Source organism: Drosophila sechellia, chromosome X (assembly GCF_004382195.2).
Source record: "Drosophila sechellia strain sech25 chromosome X, ASM438219v1, whole genome shotgun sequence".
NCBI classification, from domain to species: domain Eukaryota; kingdom Metazoa; phylum Arthropoda; class Insecta; order Diptera; family Drosophilidae; genus Drosophila; species Drosophila sechellia.
In genome coordinates this window covers 19,976,991-19,997,404 of record NC_045954.1, presented here as the reverse complement: position 1 = coordinate 19,997,404, position 20,414 = coordinate 19,976,991, and the positions used below count along the sequence as shown (strand labels likewise).

At 41.0% G+C, this 20,414-nt stretch overlaps 2 protein-coding genes across 4 annotated transcripts in view; one reads left to right on the top strand and one right to left on the bottom strand.

Moving 5' to 3' along the window:
- Positions 1–20,414, bottom strand: part of LOC6621070 (AF4/FMR2 family member 4) — a 39,379-nt gene that overhangs the window by 9,493 nt on the left and 9,472 nt on the right. Inside the window, exon 1 of one of the 3 annotated variants that reach the window (XM_032726797.1) lies at positions 9,855–9,897. The exons of 1 other annotated variant lie outside the window; for it this stretch is intronic. The gene's annotated coding sequence lies outside the window, so the exon portion shown is untranslated. Of the gene's footprint in view, positions 1–9,768; positions 9,898–20,414 lie in introns of those variants that run through there. One more of the 3 variants, XM_032726796.1, reaches the window with a different exon arrangement.
- LOC116802349 (amnesiac neuropeptides) lies at positions 9,588–15,259 on the top strand. The gene is given in 6 exon segments (XM_032726798.1): positions 9,588–9,849; positions 9,851–10,000; positions 10,003–10,146; positions 10,148–10,294; positions 10,297–10,906; positions 12,816–15,259. Coding segments are annotated over 5 exon segments (558 nt in total). The 5' UTR covers positions 9,588–9,768; the 3' UTR covers positions 10,333–10,906; positions 12,816–15,259.

The following is a 20,414-nucleotide window of genomic DNA, read 5'->3' as shown; positions in this document are numbered from 1 at the left end:
ATCGCCTGTCAAATGCAAACAGGATTGTGCAAGACAGCACGCAAACACCGACGACAATTTGTCAACGCCTGCACTTGACCTACACACACACACACGCATACACAGCCAGAGGAACGACAAAGGGATACGGTGATATACAGCTATTGACAGCTGATTAGAACCCCGAGTAAGGATATATATTAACAACAATAACAAACCTAAGTACAATTCAAATTAATGTTAAGCTGTACATTTTGATATCCAGTTTATTTAAATTATTATTATTAAGTATATAATCAGCATTCAATAGCTTTATGTATGTATATCCGTGCCTCGCTTGTGTTTTTCATGCCGGGATAATGGAAAAGGTGGCCGAATGGGTGGCTGCATTAAAAGGCAGTTAAGTAAAACACGACCAATATAAAACAATTTTCTTTCCCGCTTTTCCATAACCCCTTTCAGATGGCAAATTTAATCGAGTTAAGTGTGCCCCCAATGCAAAGACGACATTAATAGCGCGAAATGCGAGTGACTTTTAATGCAATGCGAACGAATAGCACTCTAAGATTCTAGCTCCTCGGAAAACTGAAATTTTTTTGGTAACAGGAGCTACTTTTCACACATTTTCAATTAAAAGACGCCACGAGGAAGCAGTAGAAAGCCGATAAGCGAAATGAAAGCCTTTCGCTGGCATCGATTTCAGATTCTTCTGGATCAACGGAGCTCAGTGAAGGCCTTGGATTCAATGCTCCACAATGCGGGTCAAAAGAGAATGGTTATCGCACATGACGAAGAACAACTCGATTGCGGATTAAATAGTATACTTTAATCGACCGATTTATGTGCTATGTTCTGTTAAAAGGCAGAGTAAACACACAGTCACAGTTTAAGTTATATTTAATACTATAAAAAACTTGCTATAAATATATATATTTTTCTCGCTTCTTTATCTTTCCACGAGGTTGCGTCACTTAGTCAACGCTAATCGCCGCGCTTACAAGACACGTGAGAATTACAAGAAAACGCGATGGAGGCAAAACTTTGGGCGGCAAACACGTGTAAGACACCAGTTTTTACCACTCCCCATCCGAAAATCAACACTCGGCCCTACATGGATTTTCCACCGCCCCTCCTGGGCTTTCGTTTTGATCGCGGCTCGTGCAATTAGCGGAAAACGCTTGCAATTAAGGGCCCACGAACGTCATCTTTATGGCTGCTGTTGCTTTTAATTTTGTTGCCCTCCTCTTTCTGCTGTTGGCATAACACACTAAGTGAATAATTACGCGGAATTAGGCGCACGCAACATGTGCCACGCCCCAAAGGAAATGCATTCCGCAACACCACCTGCCGATCGGATTTGAGTGCTCGAAAACAACATATTATCCTGAACCAGAACTTGAAAAACGTGCAACTTTCTCCTGCCCCAAGAGAGTTTTTAATCTTTTTTTGGGTATCAAAAAGATGCATTTTCATGTTTCACAAAATCGAAAGCATAATGCATCGCGGTTCGAAAGTAAGGTATACTTTTTAAATGCTTCTATAACTATGATGAAATACAAGGCGATGAAATAGAAGATGACGAAATGAATCAATAAAATGATTCACTGGACAAACGTAGCGCTTGTTAAAATAAGAACATTAACTAATTGAAATAGTTACCATACCATTTCTAAATTCAATGGAACTTTCCAATCGGTGATTGGGTTTGAACTAATTAGCAGTCTAAGTGAATTCTTTAAAAATAAATCACCACCGTTTGTGTAAATAGGGGCCACCCTATTCATTAATCGATTGAGGAGTAGCTAACCCACATGTGGCAATGCCAGGATGCACTAAAGGTGGACAACGATAAAAATCGATTAAGACCTCAAGTCCGAAAGTTAAACATTAATCATGAAGAATGCACACGCAGTAAGTTAAATATATACCCCCACCCCCCCTCTCACTCTCTTATTTCTGTTCTGTTTTTTACCTTTCTCTTCATTGCTTTTCTTTTTTTTTCCACCGGGTGCGATAAGTCGGGATAACGAGTAAAAAGCTAAGGGAAAAGCGTCGAAAACAGGCAACAGTGACACAGGCTGGCCAGCAGACAAACAATTTATAAAAAGATAAATATACATACATACATATATCTGTATCTGTATCTGTAACTGTATCTGTGTACACAGGAGGAAGAGCTGGCAGCAGCTGAAGACGAAGGCGAAGGCTGAAGAACCAGACCAGGGGGCCCAGTTTCTTCTGGACTTCCCGTTTGCTTGGCGTGCAGTCAAGAGTAAAAGTCAAATATTGTAATTATGCTAAATACATAATTTACTTTGAATTAACAGCTGAAAACGGCGGCGAAACGACGGCAGGTGAGAAGGATGAAGATGAAGGCACCGGCGAAAAAATATTGAAATTGCTGCCCAGCGATAAGGAAACACACAGTCGGACAACAAAAGAAGGAAAAGAAGACGGGAAGAGATGGGGAAAATAAGGAACAACAGGCGGCAAGGGGCGTTACCCTAATGCCGCTCGAAAAACCGAAATAAAATTCAATTAAATTGCGCTCAACTGCTGGCCAACAGGTAAGAAACACACTGGCCAAGAGGAACGCCAGCAGAAAGAAACAATATTTTGCGGTTTTGTTTTGGCACCTGCCACAAACCACAGACGGACGGACAGACAGACAGCCAGCCAGGTGAGGCAAGGGCAGCAATAAGAGGCAGGAGTCAGCTGTTCGCTTGCCACCGCACCAGCAGCATCGATATGCAGAACGAGCCCAGTGGCCGAAAGGGCATCGAAAACACCCGGCATTGACATCCTATCCATTATACCCATATCCCTACCTCTGGTATCCCTGATCCTGCGGAACCCTCGAACCAAACGAACCGAGTCCAATGGGGCGTGTTCATTCATTCGTTAAACTCGTTTGCGAATTAAAATTATGGGCTAGGGAAATATCAATTAAACCACACTTTCATGCAAAATATTCCAAGCCAGGATCAACTTGGGTTCACTTCTATGTGAATTATATCTATCTATAATATATATATATATTCATAATCAGCATCGCTAGTCAATTGAATATAGTCACGTCCATTTGTAATCATAGAATTCTATAAAAAGTTATGAGTACGACTTGTAGAATAGCCGCTAGGTGGAGCCCTTGTGGCTTTTCTCGGAAACAGCGCCTTTTTCCGAGTAATGGATATCTGATAGTCGAGCCTTGTTATTTATTTGCATGTGAAAAAACGAAATCACGATCAAATTGAAGCACACTTCTTAGAAATCCACCTTGGAAAGAATCTTTGATGAGAATTGTATCCACGAGATGATGGTTAGGCGTTAATTATAACTTATTTTCTGAATATGTAGTTATGGCAACGAAATGGGTGAGTGCAATTGTGGCAATGAAATGTGATATTATTTGGGATGTCCTGGTAATGGGAACAATATCAAAAGTGGCATTCGGAGTAACGCATGTGAGTAACAACAGCAAGAGTGTATGTATATATTTGATTAACGACAACGACAACAAATGGAACAACGGCAATGGAACAACCAATAACACACAGAAACGGAGAAGACTGAAGACCATTGAGGTCAAAAATACTCACACGACTGTCTTCTCGCCTAAACATTACTCTCATTTTTGGGATCGTTTTTGAAAACGCGGCCGCGTTTCGATTTCTTATTTATTTGTTTGCCTACAGTTTTCGGTTAGTTTAACTTTGTTTCCATGCCATTTATGGCAAATGTGTATGCGAAAACTAAGAAATAATAATAAAAATATTAGCCACTGCCAGCTGGAAGTAAAGAGCTCGCGTTTTTATCGCCACTTTTGTGTGCGTGTTTTATTATCTCGTTTAAAGTGTCGTTGTTGTTGCGTTGCTGCTTTTTGTTTTATCATTTTATATATTTATTCATTAGCTCGCTTGCCTAGTTTTTACGATTAACTTTTCAAAAACTAAACAGAACCAGAAAAAAAGATCAAAATAATAGAAAAGCCCACAAGAGCAAGTAAAAAACTGCTCAAAAAAAGGCAGAGTCGAGCGAAAAATCGAGTCGTCAGTTGTCGGACCTCTGCCAATCAAATTAACACATTTAAATTAGCATTTTTGCATAATGCCCGGACATATGTACATATACATATGCATATACATACAGGCAGTCAGACACACACACACACATACAAACGATCACAGACAGACGGATGAAATCTTATTTTCAAATTTTTAGTGAATCGAAACCGAATTGGAAATGTTTCTGCCACACAATCCGGACATAATGAGATCTCCACAATTCGAGATCTCCTCGAAAGCCAGTGTTGAGAAATAACCTTCGAAAGCACTACTAATTCGCACTCTCCACCAAATTAATACTATTGAAATTAAAATTATTTTATGGCAACGTTTTAGAAAAGGCTATTCGAACTAATCTACAGTTTTAACTTTGTATGAAATGTTTAAATATATATATATTTGTTTTTTTGTATTGTTACTGTTGTTATTTTCATGTAAAGTGTCAACTTGAGTATAAAACAACACATAAAAACACCCAAACAAACCGATTGGGAATCCATACATACAAACTTAAATGTCTTCCTCTTGTACTTGTTGTTAAGTTTAAAAACTTTAAGTCTAAAAACTAAATAACACTAAGTGATGTTTCTCCATCAAAGGAAAAGTAACAACTGTTTGAGAAATTTAAAAGCTCTGATTTCAAAATTCTGTGAAAACAAATTCGCGCACTGATAAGAAACAGCGGAAATATACGCAAAAGAATTTTATTATTGACGATAAAACAATAGTTTCTAGCGAACTAATAGTTAACAGAAGTGTGTTGCTTATCGTACAATATTCATATATTAGCGTTAAATTGCCAAAAACCTGGGATGCTTTTATCATAAAAACAGATGGATGAAACCTATAATAGACTCAGAAAAACGCTCCTTATTTATTTTCTAGCTTTCTGTCGAGATTTCGGCACAAATACAAAAGAGCAAGGCACAAAAAGAAATAATACCATATAATAGGCACATGGCAAAATTGTTTCGGTGCCTTCCGGTTTTGGAGTTCGGTTCGAGTGAGTTCATTATTCTTTGGCCGCCAGTGCTGGCAGTCGAAGAAGTAACAACACATAACTTGAAGGCGGCTCCGGATTTCGATGTTTGGACACCGAGTTCCGGAAGAATCGGGGCGACGAACGGTGGACAATGGGCGACGAATTAGCATATACATTGGAACTATGCGATAAAGCGTCGCTACTCGGATAGCCAGCCAGAAATAGTAGTTAATAATACTTTTATAATAAGTGAAGCTGTTCCGTTTGTCGACTGCCGCGACGATGACGATGGCGACGCTTTGCTATGCGAAGGTCACACAACCAGCCGGAGCCGCATATACAGCACAACTGCTCCATGGAGTGACGATAACGAAAGCCAGACGAAAATCGGGGGGAAATACCTAGTTAGTGTGGGCGGTTGTAGAAGGCGAGTAGGCGCTACCAGAAGACCAGAAGACGAGGGAGAAGAATGCGAAGACTAATCGCAAAAATGATCGAAAGAAATTTCCATAGAATAAATTAATCAAAGTGATCCGCAATGTAAAAAAAATATACATATAAAAAATATAAAACAAACGGAACTTATTTATACACTCGCTCGAAGCCCATAAAGTCAATTTCTGAATGTGTAACTAACCTAAAAACTCGTTTTGATCTCCCAGCCGCGTTGCGCACAGTCAGTTATTTGTTTAATACATTCTAAGCAAAGCAAATGGATCGAGTTTGAGTAGTTTCTTCAGAAAGAAACGCTTTTATGGGCCCGCTAATCACATTTCATCTATGAAGATCATTCAATTCAATCGATTGTGAACGTAAAGTTCTCATCTTAAGTGAAATTCCGAGTAAGTCAACAGAGAACTTATTACAATAATTCAACCGAAATAGATAAGGGATATGACATATAATCTATTCCGCACATTTAAAACCAAACTTCCTGTCACATAGTAAGACAAGATGGTATGAAGTCATTTGTTAAGAAAACAAATTTATCCAACGTAAGAAAATAATGGTCAATGGTTCAAGCTTTTGGAATTGCTAGATTGTATAGTATCTAGCTTGATATGGCTAGTTATTTTGATCTAGAATTATACCTTATATGATAGTATCTTTTGGTGATTTTCGATTGCGAAGACAATGCTTTCGTCTGGAAACGCAAAATCCCAATAGTAAGATCCGAATAGATAATACTGCCGTATTTGTATCTTTGCCGTGTGTTATAGCTATATAGAGTGGACGCGTGCCAACTGCCCCTATATGGTGGTCCCCATTCCCCCAAACCCCTCGATTATCCAATGTCCGACTTTCAATTGCGCAGCGGCGGCAGAGAACTACAGTTAATTGCATTTACAATATTGCCACAGTTATGTCGATTCTTTATGGTTTGTATGGATTGTATGGGTTTTAGGGGTATGGGAATCTTTCCGTGGGGAGGGGGTGATGCGGAGGGGGGCGGTGCAGCAAGCATGTTCGCTTAACGATCTCCCCAGCTCATGTTTATTTATGAGTTGCCAATCGAATCAATTCCACTCGGCTCGACTTGACTCGGACTTGACTTGAATCGCTTCCAACTGTTGTTGTGCGGCTGCAAAATGCAAATTTTTGACAAAATCCATGGCACACATATGTACATATGTATGTATGAACGTCTGTTTGTATGTTGTGCACCTGTGTTCCAGTTAAACGTAGTGCCGTCCTCTCCTTTTAATTATTAGCCAATATGCATAAATGTATAGATCATATTGTCTAATATGTCTAATATATATTTTTACATCCTTTCTATGTACGTATGTACATATGTATGTACATATACATCAGTTATATACTGTACTGCATATGCACATATGTATATAAATGTATATGTATTTCATATATACTACAGAGCTGTTGCCACTGATCAGAAACTCATGTTTTATAATGCCACAAACACACCCCTTTACCTGTTGCACGCGTTTTCCCAAAGACAATATACCCCTTTTCTGAGGGACTAATTGAAATATAGTCCAGTGCGAACCCTTATTTTGACAACAGCTGCACGAGTGGCTGCCTACGATATATGTACGTAATGATATGTGGTATGGATTGGGTTCCCATAGATGGCATGGCACGGCATGCAGGTCTAGGGCATTGCCAAAACCGACGACGAAAGCAACTATCAAATGCCGTTCAAGGCCGTTTCGAATTGCGTGGCAGGCAGAACAAGTCCCACAAATCGGTGTGTGTGTGTGTGTATTGTTATTAACCAGCTGATTTGCGTCCGCGTGTGTGTGTAAGTCTTCGGAAGGGGTGCGCACATCCTAAGTGCGCAAAAGCCATGATTGCAAGCTTTTCGGACTCGGAAAAACAATACAACCAACGACGGCAGATTTGGTCATTCAGGCAGGCAAATTGTCAAATAGCCAACGGTTACTTTAGTGCTCATTAAGGCTTTAATAGATGGCTACTGGTTTAGTTATTTCCCGGTAAGATACTCATCTTCTAAGAGACGATTTTTTATTTACCCATTTATATTAACACTGCGAAACACGAGTGTCGTTTCATCATCATCCGGATGAATCGGAAATCGCATACGAAAACCCCTTAGTCGTATAGTTACTCCTTTCCCTACCCTTACTACCGTATACGTAATAATAATAATGAGCCAGAGACACTGGAGAAAATACCTTTCAGCAAGCATAACTATAGCTTCATTTTTACAGGATCCAGATGAAACGTGCAGATAAAAATGTTAGGCAGTAACATATGTTGTAGATCAGAATGACTAAGGACTACAAATTCACAAAGCTGCTTCTTTTCTTTCAGTGTGACAGAGAGAGAGAGAGAGTTTAGAGCATGAAATTGAGAGAAAACAAGGATAAACAAGCCGAAGGATATGGGACGGCACTGTTGCTTCGCAAGTGTGTGTGCACGTCCTGACCGCGTGCACACACACACACACACACACACGCCGTGTGGCCGTGTATGCGTGTGCGAGCGAGAGGGGGCGAGCGATGGTGTGAGCGACTGGCAACAGCCGCCGCGTCTTATTGACATTAAAACCGCTGCTGCTGCCGCCGCACATATACCCGCTCTCTCGAGTCCTTCCCTCCACCATTCCATACCATGCCATACCATCCCATCCCTGCCATTCATCCTGGCTCGTTCTTCCTCTTTTATTTTTAAATAACACCCGGCGCAGATGCTAAACAAGACGCCAGGAATTAAAGTGCAAAGGTGTGTGCTGCAGCAACAACAACAACAGCGTCCTCGACAGAAGGACGATACTTTGGCGTTGTACTTAGCGTCAACAGAAGAATACGAAGACAAGGACCGCGAACAATGTGAGCAAGGATCTAAGCAGATATATGCACATATACCAAATGTTCCGAGCGTCCACATGGTGCGGATTTAATCACGCACACACATTGGCAGTCATGAAAGGATAACGGATATGTATAGAGTACATCAAACGGAACCGCTGCGCAAGATGGAAAGCAGATTTGATCGCTGATCAAGTAAATAGATGATACATATCATTGTCAAACTTGAAACTTGAAAGCAAAAGACATAAGGACATCTTGTGTGTAAGAATAATCTACAGGATCTCTTAGTGATCTTACTTGCAATGAATTCATTCAACATTAGCCAATTATCATATCTACTGATTCATGCACTCCTTTGCTAAGAGAGTTATTTATAGGAACTGTGATCTAAGGAGGAAAACTGTTGAAAACAATATGGTCTTTTTCGGAATCTATTTTAAGTCACTTGTCAATATTGTTCCATTGCATATTATTGCATACGAGTTTGGTCTGTGGTTTCTGATTATCAATTCTCAAAGCCCCAATTGCAGTTGAAAAACCGCAGTGGAAAAATGCATTTCAATTCGATTTGAAATGAAGTTATCCCATGAACCCATGAACCCAAAACATAGGAAAGGTGACATGTTTTCATTTTAATTTCATGTTAAAATTTGATTACAGTTCCAAATCAAAAATACTCTATGAATTTGTTTAGGTTCACGAGCGTAATTTTTATTGTTTACCAACGTGTTGCAAATACAATAAAAATGTATAAATGTTCTAGACCCAAACAATTGCATTAAAAACTTGACAAACTGTGTGTACATCTACATTATTGTCGAGTAAAATAACAACAAGATAAAGCTGGCTTGTTGTCAACAACTATCAGTCTAAAAACAAAAATTGAAAATAAAAACAAACAGAAACGCAAAAAATTGCCGAATGGAAATTTTGTGGCACGCAAACTTGTTGCTCCATCTGCGTGTGAGTGAGATGTGTGTGCCAGTGTGTGTGAGTCAGTCTATGAGCGCGCGAGTGTGTGTGTGTGCGAGGAGAAGCTTACTTTGCGATGTTTAAATAATAAATGATTTATTTATTTTTCGGTTTGTTTTTGTTTTGATTTCCACCTGGGCTGAAGCATTTTGCTGCCCACTTTTGCGCGAAAACGCCGAACTAATCGCTTTCGTTATATGTATTTATTATTATTTTTTGTTGCTTTTTGCATGTCACCAACAGAAACAGAAAAAAAAACGAAACGAAACACACTGAAAAACGCGCGCGTACACTTGTGTGTATGTGAATGTGCGCTGGTATTGGCGCGCTTGTGAGTGTGAGCGAATTTGCAAGAGACGGGGCGTATGAGCAATGCCGTGGCGAAAACTTTGCCACTTTTGTTGTCTGCGACGAAAGCAAAAACAGCGAGACACCGTAAAAAAAAAAACAAGTAATATAAACACAGCTTTACATGCGCAGTTTTTGTTGTTGTTTTTATCCGGCTGCTGTGGCGTTGCACTGCGTATTACTGTTTTTCCTCTTTTTTTTTTTCTTTACTTTTTAGAGCGTCCGCGTTGCGGCGACGCGTTGTTAGCGGTTCGAAAGGTAGCGCAGCACTGGCGCTCTGCCGCCAATTCGAACAGCTGAGCGCCAGCCGAAGAGAGAGAGCCGAAGAGTGCCGAACGACGCAGCTCCGCTCCACTACCGCCACCACTGCCACTGCAGTGGCGCTCAGTCGCGGTCGCTGTGCGCTGCCGTGCTCTGCTGTAAGCGCTCTTACGTTCCGCGCCCGAATTTTTCGTGCTTTTCCCTTGTTTTCCCTGTGGGCCAGCGTTTCGCTGCTGCTCGGGACTCGGTTTGGGCCAACACTTGTCGCCTCTTGGCCATTATGCAACGACAGCGAAACGAAGGTGCTCGCGAAGTGGCCAAGCTGCTCTCTGATTGGTCGGTGGTCAGCGCCACGAGGCCACCCGAAGTTCTCTCGCGAGAACTCAAGAACTCGCTCTCTCCCTCTCTTTTGGGAGAGATGAGATAGGAAAGAAAAGCCAAAACACTAGAACAATCCAGAAGCCAAGTTTTCCGGCTTGCACATACACCGTATAATCTGCATTTTTTGCGAACTATAAACTCGAGTCAATCAGCTTTGTTTTACAATTCAGTGTTTTACTATAAACAAATAAACCAATATAATTTTGCTCAGAAATCGATGCACTTTGATGAGAGAATAGTGAAACCACAATTCTCAGTTAATAGCTTTTAAACTGCGCTGCAAAAATACCGGTTGAACTTTTTTGGTTATGGAAAAGCAAATGTTTGGGGATTTAAGGCGAGATATTGGGCGGAGTGACCAAAACATTGGCAAGGGAGCCATCAGCATCAGCATCCCAGATTCACATCCACATCATCGCCAGCGTTGAGAGCTCTTTCGATCGAAATAAATTCGAATCGAGTGCGATTCGTCAACAAGGCGAAGATAAAGATTTCAGGGCAATAGAACAGAAAATCAATGTTATTCAATCAAAAACCAATGCAAAATTGCTTCGCACTCTGGCACACTGCATTGTAAAGTTAGAGATTCTACTGTTCCGAATTTTATTTTCCAAGTCCAAGTAAGTATTTTAAAGAACTATCGTGCTTAAGGCATTATAATGATTATAAATAAACTGATTTGCTGCTGATAAGAATTGTGAATTCAGCTCATTATAGTCTCAACGTACTTTGTGAGCACTTTGTATTGCCTCGCTTCGGTTGATTTTCGTTTTTTTCGTTTTGGTTTGGTTTTGTTTTGGTTTGCTTTCTATTTTCTCTAGTTGATAAGGATAAAAGCGGTTCATACTCGAATAATTGCTTTATGTTCACAACATAAGATAGTTGCAAATAATACAAGGCAGAGAGATTGATGTTTTAAACAGTAAATAATAAGGGTATATACATATAAGGATTATATATACATTCAAAATCCATTAATATCACATATTTCGGATACCTCAACAATCTTTCGTAAATGGTTGTTTTAAAGTACATCCACGTGTTCGGCAAACAGGGTATCTTTAAGTCGGGCATCTCGCCCATATCGTTCTTTGTTGCTTATAGAGAAATCTGTTTGCCGTTGTTTTTGCACAAACACTTACATACAAACGCAGCTGATAAGATAGACGAGAGTCCGTAGAAATGCCAAAACGAAAACTATACGAAAGTACGAAAGTACGGGCAGAAGGAAGTGGGTGGGTGCGGATGGGATCGAATGCAGCGCGTGCCCAAATGTCCCGTTAATGAATACATTTGTGTGAGCGCTGCGGTATTCGTTTTTGTGAGTTCTGGATTTTAAAGTGACCGCAGTGAGTCATGCGAATGAATAAATCACAGCGGGACCCGCTTTAAATTTAATCGTATTTCATCATAGAATGGAATATATTGCACCCGACGAAGTATTTGCATACATTTATACATTTATGTGCATTTTTCATCTCGATTCTTTGAAAAGACGAGATCTTTACAGAAACCCTAAAAGCTGCTGGCTTAGTATTCAAAAAGCAAGGTCAAGTTCAAAACTATGCACTTTGCTTTTCTCTTTTGAACCATACTGCATTTGGTATAGAGGGTAATTTAAAGAATCGTATCATACATATGCTCCTTTCCAATGTTGACAAAATGATCTGTAGATTCGTGTAGATTTGCCCCATTAAGGGCAGCCAATCCCAATCCAAGCCGGACGCATCGGAGAAAGTTTTTTGGGAAGAAAAAGAGAGCTTGGCTCTGTTTCGAAGAATGGAGCATAGAGAGTGGCTAAAACGGCGCCGTAGAAATGGCCAGAGATGGAGTGAAAGGGATGGCACTGTCTAATTTTCTTTATTTCCCAATGCATTTGTGTTTGTTGATGCGCCAAACCTATCGAGCTCTTGACCATCCATTGTTGGCAAACTTGTTTGACGCCCCCTTCCTACTTTCACCCGCCGCTCTTTCTCCGGCGATAATTTGGCTCTTTCTCCAGCCGAAAGAGCCTGGTAATTGAGAGTGGCTTTTTTTCGACTTTTGCGGAGCGCGAGATTTTTTTTGGCACTCCGAAGAGCCGGACGCGTCGAACTTTTGAACGGAAATGGAAACGGACACACATGACGGCCAACAGCGCTGAGCGATAAGATAGAGCGCGGCGATCGTACACTGGAGAAATATGTGTGTAAGTTCTAAGATTTCATCAAAAGGTCTATTTTGGCGTCTCTTCTTTTAAAACACAACCATTTGTCATATCTTAATTAAGAAAGTTTCAACGTGACTTCACAATTAACACTGAGTAGTGTTGATAATTAACTCTGCGTTTGCATTTGTTTTGTATAAATTCAATAGTATTTATTAAATTTATCTATTTCGAACCCCATCCTTTGGGAATGTATGCAATGGATAATATTGCTAGTATTGCTAACTACTACAGCTTAAAGTAAATATCCCGAAAATGCTGAATTCGGCGATTATTGAACATTAAATTGGTCCGACGAAGGCATTAACTATTCTATATTGCAGCATTTTTCCGAGTGTCGAGGTGGGAAGTAAACTGCGGCGGGGGAATAATGAAGTCAAAACGGTCACGCTTACCCGCACATCGATGGAAAATTATAATGAGCGGCGAGAAGAAGCAGCAGCAGGCGGCAGTTGAGCAGTTGAACAGTTGAGCCGTCGAGGAAAACGATGGAAAAAGAGCAGCAGATGATGGGGCAACCACGACGGACGTGAGAACGGAACGAACCGGCGAGCAGCCCCCGTCCACACAGGAACGAAAAAAGAAGGCGTCCAGCTAAAGAAACTTGAAAACTTGGAAAACCTCGTACCTCGAATCGCCCAACCATGCAAATGAGACCGAAAGCGACCGGCGATCGAGGGATTTCCATTTCCATTCCGGGGTTCTTGAGGTTGCGAATGGAACGCAGCGCTGGAGAAGAGGTGATAATGCAGCCCGCCGACAGCTCCCATCCATTAGTCCATCGTCCATCGATGTCAGAAATACATATATAACCTAATAACCCCGAGCACGTATGTGCATATCAACGAGATGCAATGGATGTTTGACTTTGGAATTTTCTTTTTATGACTTTAGCTTAGCTCTGTCGGCCAAACGGACGGAAATGCTCACATTCTAAGCCAAAACGGACACCTTCTCTGATATACATACTAAATGATAACACTAACAAACTAGCCACATTAGGTCATGATTCAATAGCATGGTGAGTAGTTAAGTAAATATAGATGAGCCCCATTCAATAACGACTTCCTAGAACAGCCACTGGGTATCGTATATCCCCACTTGCTGACCAAAACCATAATTTGCATGTTTAAGTTGAGCCTGCCACCAGCGCTTTCTTCATCACCACCACCATCATCATCATCAGCAGCATAAGCATCATAAAAGGCGTTATCATTACCACACTACAACTCATCAGCATCAGACAATCATATGTACATACATATATGTATGTTTGCCGAAGGGTTTCTCGCCCGATGAGAGGCAGCTGCTAGCTGCTTCTGCTGCTGCTGCTGACCAGTTGAGTTGACCACTCGACAACCTTGACACAAATGAATGCGAAAATCGAAGGACGAGCAGGACGAGGCGGCCCGCAGGGGGCGTGGCCGTCATAACAACAACATTACCATTACCAAACCAACTAGCCAGCACTTCCAGGCCAGAATGAGAGCGGTGGCAACATCCAGCGAGTGGCTGCTACCTGTTCCCAACTCATTTGCCTAATAGAACAATTATCGACGCCTACAGCCCGTGGGGCTATGCTGTGCGATGGAAATAGTCTGGCACCATGGGTCCTGTCGGCCGAGACTTGGTCACGTCGGGAACCAGGAGCGCAGGAGGACACTAACTGGGTGTTGCACAGCCATTACGATGATTGTGTCCATGATAGTGACGATAATTACCCTAACGACGGCAGCAATAATGGCCCTGTCGATTAAACGGAAGCCTACAATTACCATTTCCACGGCAGCCGAGTGATATAATATGTACAAATGTAAATTTTAAATTAATTTTAATTTAGGAAAAATTCAAATTTGAAATCTTAATACGTTTGTAAGTCTAATGTGACACTTGCTGTTAGTATAATAGTAGAAATAGTAGAGTTGTCCGATCGGAAATGGTTCGTCTAACTTACTGCCTGCAATTAAGGTCTTTCTCCAGTTGCGTAAGTTTTAAAACTTTGAGACTAGTCTTCGAACGGACGGACAAACGGACAAACGGACGAACGGACAAACGGACAAACGGCTGCGTTGTGAAATTCTGAGTTACATATATTGAGCAATGAATAAATCTGAGTAATAAAAACATAATTTGTATAAAAACATTTAAAGGCTTTAAGATAATTTATATCGATAAACCAACTACCAGCGATTTCGATTTCACCAGGCATTTTTAAGCATTGAAATATATATGCTCAAGTTCTGCGTTTAGCTTGCCATACACAAGCTATTCAAAGCGACTATTCAACACCGCCCACTTTCTCGCCCAACCGCTTCATGTGACATCCACATGTGTTGCTCCTGCTCCTTGACCTTCTCCGTCCGCTTGCAAATCAACTTTGGCGCAGAACAAGACAATGAACGCCGTAATGAATAAACAGAGGCGTCGCGGAGGGGATTTGCGAGTGCAAAAGCGCATTTAACGGCTTTTGCTGGCAAAGGAAACGCAAATAAGCGACAAGGACGCGAACAAAGAAAAGGGGGGTAGTCACCCCCTGAAAATGAAAAAAAAAAATAAACGAAGAAGGCCATCCAGTGAACTATGTGTTTTGAAAAATGTCAAGGCTCCTTTTTGGGCGGCGGGGGCGGTGGTGCAGGAAAGGGCACGGGCAGGAGAAGAGGAAGAACGCAATTTCTGGCAACCCTTTTGGCCAAACATCCAAATCCATAAGCCAGCGAGCGCTCAAGGGCAATTCGGTTAACAAAACAATGGCCACGACGGCGAATCCGCCGACGACAATGTTGGCAATATGCAGCCTTTGTAAGAGGCTAAAATTGAAAATTGCTGGGGGTGGCATTTACAGTTGGTTCCATTCGCGAAAATAGTCCAGTTTGCTGATAGGAATCCATAGAAGCAAAACTAAATATGCATGCAAAGCAAAACCATCGATTTTTTTCGATTACTTAAGGTGCACATATCGATTATATTGATAGAGGTACTAACAAGGATACACCTCAAAACGGGAAATTAATTAATCTTGTTTGAATGCACTGTAATGCAAAATCTATCTATAATATCGATATAGATTATGCTAGGAAATAATTTAAAACGAATATACTTGAAATGAAAGATATATTTAATTTAACTATATTCATTACACCAACTTTGTTGTGTCGACAGTACGGAAGCTATCGCAGTTACCGATAATATCGATACTGTCATCGCTGCTGTTGCAGCACTCTTGACCGGATTTTATATACTTTCGAAAGCATAAAAGAAACTTAAATTTATTATTTCTCTTAGGATTGCCAATTCAGTTGGATAACAAATTCATTTTCCTATAGGTGCGAGGGTATTAAAAACTTTGGCTTGCTTAAGTTAACTTTGGCTCTGGGAATTAGAATTTAATTAGAATTAAAAACTTTTTCTCTGCAGGTTGGAGGCACTGACCTACAACTTTCTTAAGCGCAAAATACTTGTATAAATACCAGCTATCCCTTAGCAAGATTTTCGCAGAATGGTTATTGTCAACGCACCTGCCTCGCTTGCCATCGCGAGTTTCCGAGCACTGGTCGCGTTTTCTATTTTTTCAGCCGACCATTACAATTGCCCACCCCACCACTGCCACTCTCATTTGCGCACCCTTGATGACATTGATTCGTCATCAGAGCAGCATAAAAGCATTAGCATAAACGCAAGTATAATCTGACTGCCGCTAAACGCTTTTGCACGCCAATCATTTTTGTGGCCAGCAGCATTTTCCTGCCTCCCACAGCCACGCCCCCCGTTTTCCATCGTTTTGTTTGGCTGCTATTAATGCTATTGTTGATTTTGTTCACTTTGTGGCTTTGCGTGTCAAATCACATTTGGAATTTCTGCTGCTGCCTCTGCTGCTGCTGCTGCTTTTGCTGACAGAGTTTCGGGCGAATTTTCCCCCTTTTCCATTTCCTAATTTCCTTTTCCGCTTTGTTCTTGTTGCGCACTGGTACTTTACACTTCTGTGCGTTCTCCGCCAAACTCCCCGGCCAAAGAGCTGATTTGCGTGATGTGCCAATGCTAATCAAGGGAAACAGGAACAATTATGTTGGCAACACTCGCAAATGAACTGCTAATGTGGCCAAAGCTCCAGGAACTTCAGAATTTAACCACATACTACTCTTGCTATCAAAGCAAATGGAATTTTGAGCAAAATATTCGATTATCTTGCATCACATTGGATAATTAACTATTAAAAAGTGGATTTTGAAGAACGTTTCTTAACATTAATGGCATTAATGATTAAACAAAACCTATTTCAAGTTTAGTACAGTTCAGAAGACTTGCATTACAAAACAATTCTGCAAGAATAAAGGATTCTAAAATTGACATATGTTCTTTTATGGTTCGAACAATCTAAACTGTATTATTTTCGCATTGCATTTATTCGGAACTCTATTATACTATTTTCAACATTGAGTACTGATTAACTGTTCATAAAATGAATGCTGAAAAGTGTATTAAACCTGCTTATTGCATGATGATGAATGAAATTACCACAATTTAACAAGCACAATTGCATCACCGGTGCAATTCTTTCTACAAGAGCGCCACTCATAATTTAAGCAACCTCTTTGGGGCTGCGCTGCATCTCCAAACATTTCAGGACAACAGCCTTGAAAGGCTTAAATCCCTGGCACACAGAATCAAACAGGTGGGGGTGTTGGGTGTTTGGAAATGTTTGCAAAAGGGGTAAGGGAAAGGGAAAGGGAAAGCAACAGTTCAGGGGCAAACACCGGTCAGAAAATTGAAATGTGCGTGTGCAGTGAAATTGCGTTGGAGTCGCAACCACAAGGCCCTGCCCAAACCACCCCAATCACCAATGGGTACTAATTGTGGGTGGGCCTACTTTCGTCCGTTGCAGTGGGTGGCGTTGGTTCAAAGGTCACCAGTTCGGTTGCCACCAAGCCGAGCGGTTCGCCCAGCCAAGCGAGGCCAATATTATCATCCATGTTCCACAGCATCTGACACATCGATGACAGAATCCTGTGGCAAACGGAAGTGGGTGGATGATGGGTGCTTGTGGGTGGTGGTTGGTCTTGTTTGGCGCTGGTGCAGGGATGCAAATTCGATTTCGTTGCTTGGCCTTGTACGGGATATTGAATGCCATCTGATTGCTGCGATTAGTCGTGGCGAACTGCGATGCAATTCAATTCAATTCGATTCGATCTCCATCGGTGCATGCCTCTGCGTGCATTCATCGCCTAAGTGGAATAGTCCGCAGTGATTAGTTATGCAGCCACACTCACATCCAACGCCCAATGGCCACCTGGAGTCGGGTGGTTCGATGACAAATAATCCATTTCACCAGCGCACCTTATTGGCGAAGCTCGTGCTGTTGACTCACAGAACCTAATGAGTAACGCCCCCTGCGGTCAGTTTGTTTCGCCACAAAACGACAATCCATTAAAATCGAGCAACTATCAGGATTACCTAAACATCTGCCATTGCTGGAGTTATGCAAAGATCCATACAGATGCATACAGGTACATATGCGTTTGGACAAAATTCGAGTTGCGGGGATTATACAATTCGTTTACCAAATGCAGTTCTAGGAATTCGAAAAGACACTTGCCGTCCTTATCAGTTCCACTTTGGACTCTCCTCGAATAAGTGCTATACGTTCTTGCAATAGATGTCTCATGATAACAGACTCGGTCACAATGATGGCAACACTTGCTCAATAATAATAAATTACTGATTAATCGCTAGACAAATAGTTAAACATCTAACTTATTAATTTAATTGGTTGTTTTAAGAAAAACATTTAAAGAGTTTTTTAAATATCCTGTGCATATATTTCAAGTGACATATTTTTAATTATTCAGCTAACGCTTTTTTAATTAAGCTCCAAAAACTGAAAATCCTATTTTCTCGAGTGCAACTGTAAATGTGTCACTTTGAGTTATTTTCAACGCAAATTTTCGAATTTATTTTTCGAGCATTGGCCGCGTCTGTTTCCGATGGCCCGCAGGTGACTGGTGTGTGTGTTTGTGTGTGAAGTGTGTGGCAGGGGGATCCCCAACATGCATTCCCATTCGCATTCCTTATCCGCTGCCTTTCTGCGCTTCTCTTGCACGTTTCCTCTCTTCTGTTTCTGTTACTCTCCATGTGTTTGGGGGGCTCTTATTTTTTGTGCTCGTTCACTTTGCGTTTTTTTTTCCTTTTTTTTTGTGTTGCCTTTTTGGACATTGCCAACGATGGCATTTTTGTGGCCTAAATTCATGGCAGCAAAGTGGCGGAGTGGCGGGCCAAGGGGGACTAGGGAGGGGCCTGCATTGGCGACTGCAATGTGTCAGCGGCAGTTTGCCTCTGAATGAATCTGTTTACATTTTCCCCATTGGGGTCTCCTTCTCTTGCTCACCCACTTCGACTTACCATAGCATAGCCTTGTCCTTTTCCCTCGCCCACCCACAGACTCTGCTCATTACTGCTTGATAGCTGATAACAACCTCAATAGAAGTGACCAACAAAAGCTGAGCGAAAAAGCTGGGAAACGAGAAAGGCAGAAAGGACAGTGGGAGAAAGAGGAGGCCACCAAGGTATAACAGAAGCTCACAATTCTTTTCAGGATGCAAAATCGCAGTTGTTCATAAAAAATTAAGTACCGATTAATTATGTACTATGTATGTACTTACATAAGTGGAATGAATATTATATCTTAGAAAAGGGATGACTTTTAAAAAACACCTAGGACTTCGAAATTTATCATAGTTATAAAATAAATTTTAAAAATATATTGGTTTAAACTTTTTTACGAACGCTTACAAACGATGTACGCATGGAGTTGTCTTAACAAAGAATACCAAATATTCTGTAAATATTTTTGATTTGTTCCAATTATTTGTGGGTCTACCGATCTCAAAATATATACAACAAAAATAAATTTTATTACTTTTAGCATTTCCCTAACTTCAGTTAACTATTTTTTCGGCAAAAAATAAACACTCGACAATTTCCTGATCATTTATCAGAATTATATTTATAAGATTAAGATATTTGTGTTCATTGACTTGTAGTTGTTATATGTATAATAACATAACAAAAACCAAAATATGAGTTTATGAGAGTATTTGCTGTCATAGGTAAGCACCATTATGGAAAAAGGAAAATTTCGCTCAGTGCACAGTGAAACGGCGACTTAGGAGCACCGTTAAACGATGACGACGAACACAGAAGCAACAAGAACCGAACCAAAAGAAGAGGCAAGCAGAAGATGAAGCTGCCAAAGTTGCAGGCAAAGCAGACGACGACACCAACAACAGTAAAAACCATCTCAACTGGCTGCCAACGACTTTCAATAAAAAGAAGCGAGACAGCGCAGCGCAGCGGCAGCGGGAAAATTGCTCAGGAAAATTCTTATAAGAAATTAGCAAAAACGATGACGACAGCAGCAGCGATGCGATTTTGCCGTTAGCTTTTCCCCCTTTCAGTTGGGCAAAACGAATTGCTCAAGAACAGGACGGAGAGCGAAAGAGAGGAAACTGGACCAGCGAGAGCGCAAAAGAGAGCGCGAGAGCGAAGACAAGGCGCGACGTGCAGCGCGGCGGCAGCAGCAGCAGCAACAACCAACTCAAAAGCAACAAGAGCAGAAGCAGCAGCCAAAGGCGAGACAATTGCAGCACAGCCGATGCAGCCAGGCGACAAAAGTGGCCCACTGTCGTGATTTCCATAGAAATCATCAGTGCACTTACAACATTCGCATGCTTAAAAAAACCGCAAGAAATAAGCATAGGTGTATTTTTTTTAAAGAAGTATATATGTATACACTATACATAAAGCATCCTAAAATAGAAACAAGGACAACATCCTTCTGGGTTTATGGTTTAAAGCCTTAAAAAAGAATCAAACATTTTTTTCATAGAAAAAGACTTAATGAAGATGAAGAAGAAAAGAAGAAGAGATTG